The 6,926-nt window shown below is 47.9% G+C and overlaps 1 protein-coding gene across 1 annotated transcript in view; it reads left to right on the top strand.

The window, feature by feature from the left end:
- The first annotated feature begins 2,199 nt into the window (after positions 1 to 2,199).
- The window catches only part of LOC107123626 (dnaJ homolog subfamily B member 2-like), a 21,001-nt gene continuing 16,274 nt past the window's right edge, over positions 2,200 to 6,926 (top strand). The window contains exons 1-2 of the mRNA XM_015426899.1: positions 2,200 to 2,264; positions 3,517 to 3,626. Of these exons, the coding sequence (XP_015282385.1) occupies positions 2,200 to 2,264; positions 3,517 to 3,626 (175 nt within the window). The remainder of the gene's footprint in view (positions 2,265 to 3,516; positions 3,627 to 6,926) is intronic.

Raw genomic sequence — 6,926 nt, forward strand, 5'->3', positions numbered from 1 at the left:
TGCTAGGCCACAGAAATGAAGTTAAAAGACACCGGGGAAAGTCCAGTCCTAACACTTGCTAACGGGCCATGGACGGATTTTCCCTAGTCTGATCACTTAAGCATGCATTCAGGACATCCCCCCCACTGCCCATTGGGGATATGGGGTTGATGACAAAAGATCAGAAATAAGTCCCACCGGATTCAGATGGGACTTAACCCAATAGTTACTCCTCTGTAGCCAAATATTCAATGTAACAGTAGATAAACCTGCTTCTTGTCTTAAGCCCAAATTTGCAGTACCTTTTGGGGCGTTGAAGAGTGCTCTGAGAAATTTCGATTGTACTAACTCTAAATCCTTAAATTTACTCTCTGTAAGTATTCGTATTCCATATATCATTTGTGGGAGAGCGCCACAGGGATCACAGTGTTGCTTGGAAGGATCGCCGAGCTGTTTCAGTGTTGACTTGAATCCCGGATATTGAAAAGCACATGTGCAAACAACTGCAGCGTTGTTTATGTGCATGCACAAAAGCAGGCACCTCCCCCATCCGTGCTGTCTGATCATGCAGCGACAGGCTGAGCTCACAGCGAAATGGGATGTGTAATCGTCACTCTGTCAAATACCAACGGAGGGAACAGGAGCGCTTCCTGAATGTGCCAAATGGCAGGTCTGACTGTGTGGAGGCCCAAAAACATAGGTTCCCTGAGAAATAATCACAAGTGATCTGACTGTTGAGAGGAAAGAGACTGTTCCTCTACACATATAGCTCAAGTGCTCTTTGAACGGACAGCCTGTAAACACAGAAGCCTACCATATTGTTAGTCGTTAGCAACCCTCAAAATTTCACAGAGCCAAGATCTGAACAGTAGTCCCAAACTGAGGCATACCAATCCGGAGGTGTTTGTGTTGGAACCATGGTTAGGGTTGCCACCCTTCAAGCGGGGCCCGGAGTTCTCCTGGAATGACAACTAACCTCCAGACTGCATAGATCATTCCCCTGAAGAAAAGGACACCTTCAGAGGACGGACTATATGTGGCATCATATCCCTGCTTGAGCTCCCTCCCCAGGCAGCACCTCCAAATCTCCAAGAGTTCCCCAAGCCAGATTTGGCATGGCGCAAATGGGGTCAGTAGGTAGATGTAAAGGCTGGCTGGACATTGTCTGGTGGTCATTTATTAATAACCAGGAGATGGCATGTTGAGTGAGATCCTAGGCCATGAGGCAACAACCAGCACACTGAATTGAACTTGGATGTATTTTTATTTATATACATTATTTATAGTATTAAACATGGCATTTTAAACAACACGGAACATGGCATTACATCAGTAGAAACACAGTACATTTTCCTGGGCTAAGCTGTTGTAGCCATATTTCCTTTATAAAAATGCTCCCCCGAACAATTCTGTTTTACAAAGTTTGCAAAAGGGCAGGAGTGTAGGCCTTCCTGACCTCCTCAGGCAGGCCACTCCATAGGGTGCGGGAGGCCCACTACAGAGAAGTCATGTATATGAGCAGTTGTTGATCTTGCCCATCGGGCTCAAATGAGCAAAATTGTTATGGTGGTGAGACATAGCTGGAGAGGTGGTCATGCAAATATGAGGGTCCAAGGCCATGAAGGGTTTTGTATGTGATAGCCAATACCCACCTCCCAATAATAACCCTGTGGTATTCTTCACCAACTGGAGCCTTTGAATTGATTTCAGTTGTCTAGTCGCGATATCATCGTGGCATGCATCCAGGTGGCCAGATAGGCTAAGTGTATGGAACGCAGCGTGGCAGACCCATGAGGGCGGGGGGCTATCTTCCAGTCTAAATTAAGTTGGAAAAAGCAGTTTACGTGGCAGCATTAGCTTGCTTCTCCAGCAGTAATGCTGGGTCTATTATAACCCCTAAATTCTTAAAGGGGTGAGCAAGGGTTATGCTGAACCCCACTGAAGTGGGAAGCATGATGCCATTTAAGACTTCAGGCTTCCTACCCAGCATTACTTCTGTTTTGTCTGAGACATAAACTATGATTTCCTAGCAGCCAGCTCCAAGCAACAATCAGACTGCAATTTCTGAGTTGTATTCAAGGGAAGCCCAACATAAAGTGGATTGCAGTAGTCCATCCGTGAGGTTGCAAAACCATGGGTCATCATTGCAATCCATGTACCAACAATCACCCTGTGTTCTTTTCAGATTTACAACTGGCCTCTGCACAGAACAACAGCGACATGGTTGATTACTACGAAGCACTGGGCATTCCACAACTCGCCTCTTCAGATGACATTAAAAAAGCGTAAGTAGATCTTCCTCCGATCTCAATCACTACATTTGATGGCACAAGAACTAAAATGTTAAACATTCTTTGCTGTTTCCGTTGACCTATGGTGGGGTGGGAATAAGATGCAAAATGCAAATTTTATCTCAATTTGTGACTGTGGGAACCTTGGCTTGGAATGTCCAAGGTTTTTAGTGTAACAGTGCAGTCGTCTTCAGAGTTACTCCAGTCTAATTCCATTGATGTCAATTGACTTAGATTGGAGTAATCCTGCATAGGATTGCACTGTACATCTTTTTTATACAACAATGGGACTGTGCGATGCTACCTAGTGGCAGTTGTCTTAGTCACTACGACTGCTTTCATGTTAAGTTCCTTTCATATTAATGTAGTTTCATATTACATTTCCTTTAAAAAACAGGTAATTTTATGGATATCTAGGGCACAACCCAAAAGCTGGTGTGGCAGGGAACCATTTACGCAGTGCTCTCTGTCATGATCTGTTGTGTCTGGTTCAAATATTAATGAATGTTTGGTTGTATAATAGCTATATGCTGGTGTACAATCCACTTTTTATTTGGTTAATTTGACCAGTTTCTATGCTGCCACTTCCCAAGCACTCCAAGTGGATAACAGCAGTTCAAAACACCCACAATAAAATAAAATACTCAAAATTACCCAACACCTAGTTTGACCCTGATTTTTGATTCTCAGCCCAAAGTTTTAGCAGTCTTCTAGAAAATGTCCAGCTGTGGGCTCTGATGGACTCATAGGGAAATGAAATTCTGCAACTGCAGGACAGCCACCAAAACCATTTATGTGCCTTTTCTATTTCAACTTGGTGCATGGATAGTATAATCAAGAGGGGATGCTCTTTGATCCTGAAGATCAAGGTCAGCCAAACACAGAAAGCATTACAGTAGGCTAGCCTTGAGGTTATGAAGACACAAATGATTATTGCCATGTTAAACAAACTATTTGCTTGGAGCAACTTCAGAATTAATAGATTGTGGGGTCTGAATGTGCATGTCCAATGTACACCCTGTCCCTAAATCAGAATAGAATCCTCCTCTTTGGTAAGGGTTCGAAGGGATTCAGTGATATGAAAAAATGTGGGATTAGGAACATCCCCTCCTGAGTAATTTTGCTGTCAAGGGATAAATATCTCTGTCTGAAGGCAGGGATCTCACTGTTGGTATTGTCTGAGTGAGATGATGGTTCATTTTAATGGTAAGCCTATAGTCTGGTTTCTTTCTCTGAAACATTGCAGGTATAGGAAAAATGCCCTGAAATGGCACCCAGATAAAAACCTGGGGAATAAGGAATATGCTGAGAAGAGGTTCAAGGAGATAGCAGAAGCATATGAAGTGCTATCAGACAGTAAGAGCTAAGTGCTTTTTCTCCTTTCACATTTTCTGCAGGGGTGCCAGGGTCTCTGATGTCTTGAGCTACCGGTGTGCTCCTCTTTCCTACTTTTGATTAGCAGCATTGTCTCTTCTACAGATATGTCTCATGAGCTCCTGCACGGTGTTTAAGATCTTACTTCTGCAGGTCACAGAAGTGATTAGGCCTGAAAGAATGGAAGCTGGCCAACATCAGAGATTCCTGAATGAAGCAGATGGTTTCGATTGTTCCAAATCTGTTTTCAGAACTGGATATGGGACTGAAATGGCCTTGGTTGCCCTGATGGGTGACATCCACCAGGAGATGGACAGGGGGACTGCGGCCCTGTTAATTCTCTTGGTATCAGACAGTAAGAGCTAAGTGCTTTTTCTCCTTTCACATTTTCTGCAGGGGTGCCAGGGTCTCTGATGTCTTGAGCTACCGGTGTGCTCCTCTTTCCTACTTTTGATTAGCAGCATTGTCTCTTCTACAGATATGTCTCATGAGCTCCTGCACGGTGTTTAAGATCTTACTTCTGCAGGTCACAGAAGTGATTAGGCCTGAAAGAATGGAAGCTGGCCAACTTCAGAGATTCCTGAATGAAGCAGATGGTTTCGATTGTTCCAAATCTGTTTTCAGAACTGGATATGGGACTGAAATGGCCTTGGTTGCCCTGATGGGTGACATCCACCAGGAGATGGACAGGGGGACTGCGGCCCTGTTAATTCTCTTGGACCTCTCTGTGGCTTTTGATACCACTGATCATGGTATCCTTTCAAGGCTGCCAGCCTCCTGGGGGCCCTGGAGATCTCCCGCTTTTACAACTGATCTCCAGCTGACAGAAATCAGCTCCCCTGGAGACAATGGCGGAAGGGTGGACTCTATGGCATGGGGCCATGCTGAGGGCCCTCCCCTCCCCAAACCCTGCCTTCCCCCGGATCCACCCCCAAAGTCTCCAGGTATTTTCCAACCGAGACCTGGCAACCCTGTATCCTTTCGGACTGCCTTTCGGGACAGGGAGGCACTATTCCGTGGTGGTTCTGGTCCATCTGAGGGTAGGCTTCAGAAGATGGTGCTGGGGGACTACAAGCCCCGTAGCCAGGAGTTTTTTGAGGGGGGTGCCAGGGAAGAACGAATTAAATTAAACCCCTGCAAGGGCTCTGGTGAGGAGGCGGGAAGGGGAAGGAAAGTGCTTCCCCTGCCATCGCCTGCATTCTGTGCCTCCAGAGGTGCCCAGAGAAAGATGGCAGTGGTTGCAGCCTAGCTATTCTCACCACCTCCTCTTCCAAGGCCCTCCCCTTTCTCCTCAGCCCGGGCAGGGTCCTCTTGGGGGAGGGGGGTGCTCCAGAGCCCCAGACAGTGCTCTCCTCGGTGCTCTCCTTTTCCACCCTTCTCCAGTGTGAGGGTTGGCGGTCTCCAGTTGGGTGTGGAGCAGTGAGGCCTGCTGGGGTGGGAGCAGCAGTGGCAGTGAGAGATGGAGGCGGGCTGGGCTGGGCTGAACAGTAGGCAGCACCATGGAGAGGGAGGTCCAGGCTGCTGCGCTCAGCTGGGAGAGGCGCTGCAGCCAGGGGTGGAGCCCTGTGCACCCCACCGCTGGCTACGGCCCTGGGGACCAATGTTCCCTCTAAACTGTGGCGTCCTGTGAGCAGAAATTCTACTTTGTGAGTTCCTGGCATTAAAGTTGTGAGCAGGTGATTTGGCTATTGCATAAATTAGTTTGCTCTGGGGCCATCCTTCCTGAGCCAAGACAAAAAGCTGTGAGCCGGAGGCTAAAATACTGTGAGCTAGCTGACACTAACTCAGCTTAGGAGGAACACTGCTGGGGACTACTCCTCTGCCTCTTGGCCTGTGGGATTTCCCAAGGTTCCATCTTGTCCCCTACGCTTTTCAACATCTATGTGAAGCCACTGGGGGAGGTCATCCAGAGATCTAGGCTGAGCTGCTATCAATCAGCTCTATGTCATACTCCCAGAAGATCCCAGGGAGGCTGTGGAAACTGTGAAGAGGTGCCTGGAGGCAGTTTTGGAATGGATGGGGGCTAACGAGCTGAAACTTAACCTGACAAAATGCAGGTGCTACTGGTGGGGGGAAGGTCTGACCCAGGAAATGGGTTATCCCCTGTTATGGAAGGGGTTGCACTCCTCTTAAAGGAGCAGGTTCATTGCTTGGGAGGGCTCCTGGCCCCGGGCCTCCCACTGGATAAACATGTGGCAGTGGTGGCCCAGGGGTGCCTTTCAGTGGCTTCGGCTGGTGAGCCAGCTGCAGCCATTTCTGGACAGAAACAATCCTGCCACTGTGGTGCATGCCCTGATAATATCTAGATTAGATTACAGCTATGTGCTCTATGTGGGGCTGCCCTTAAAGAGGAAGAAGAAGAAGAGGAGATTGGATTTATACCCCACCCTTCACTACCCAAGGTAGTCTCAGAGCGGCCTACAAACTCCTTTCCCTTCCCCTCCCCACAACAGACACCCCGTGAGGTAGGTGGGGCTGAGAGAGCTCTTGACAGAAACTGCTCTTTTTTAAAGACTATCCAGAAGCTACAGTTGGTGCAGAATGCTGTGACCGGGGCCTGACTGCAGCAGGTCATAGAGTCCATATCACTCCAGTCTTTTTTCACCTACACTGGCTTCCTACCCACTCATTCTGGTCATCCTCAGAGGCCTCGCTTTGGCTGCCCCTGTCATCTGAGGCTAGATGGGTGCTGACCCAAGAAAGGACCTTTTTTGTCATGGCACCAAAACTTTGGAACACCCTCCCCAAGGCCATTGGGCTGCCTCCCTCTATTGGTGTCTTTCACCAATGAGTGGAGACTTTTTCACTCATTTTGGCCCTCCTAGTGTTGTTTGGTTATAAGTTTTGATTGAATTTTATATTTGTAACTGTATTTCAATTGTTTAAATGTTTTTATTTTTACTGCCTTGTGGACCTGGATTGGGTGGAAAGGCAGCATCATAAGGCTTTAAATAAATAAATTTCAGCCCATCCACGGTAAACTGTTCAATCCCGACCGCATTCACCTCTGCTCCCATTAGACTATCCCTCTGCATGGCTGTAGCCAGTGAGGGGGGGGGCAGAGGGTGGTGCCCCCATCGAATCTTCAGTGCCTCACCACTGCTTCCTCTCCCCCCCAAAAAACCCCCCTACTTTGCTTTTTAAATCCTCACCGGCCCGCGCTGGCCCTTGTAAGAAGGAAGGATTACAAGGGCTGGCGTGGGGGTGGGTGGGGAGGGAGTCTGGGGCATGCGGTGCTACCTGGCCTTTTAATTCTGGGGAGGAGGACGGAGGGAGGGAGGG

This window comes from Gekko japonicus, unplaced genomic scaffold (genome assembly GCF_001447785.1).
Source record: "Gekko japonicus isolate JY-2015 unplaced genomic scaffold, Gekko_japonicus_V1.1 scaffold104, whole genome shotgun sequence".
NCBI lineage: Eukaryota > Metazoa > Chordata > Lepidosauria > Squamata > Gekkonidae > Gekko > Gekko japonicus.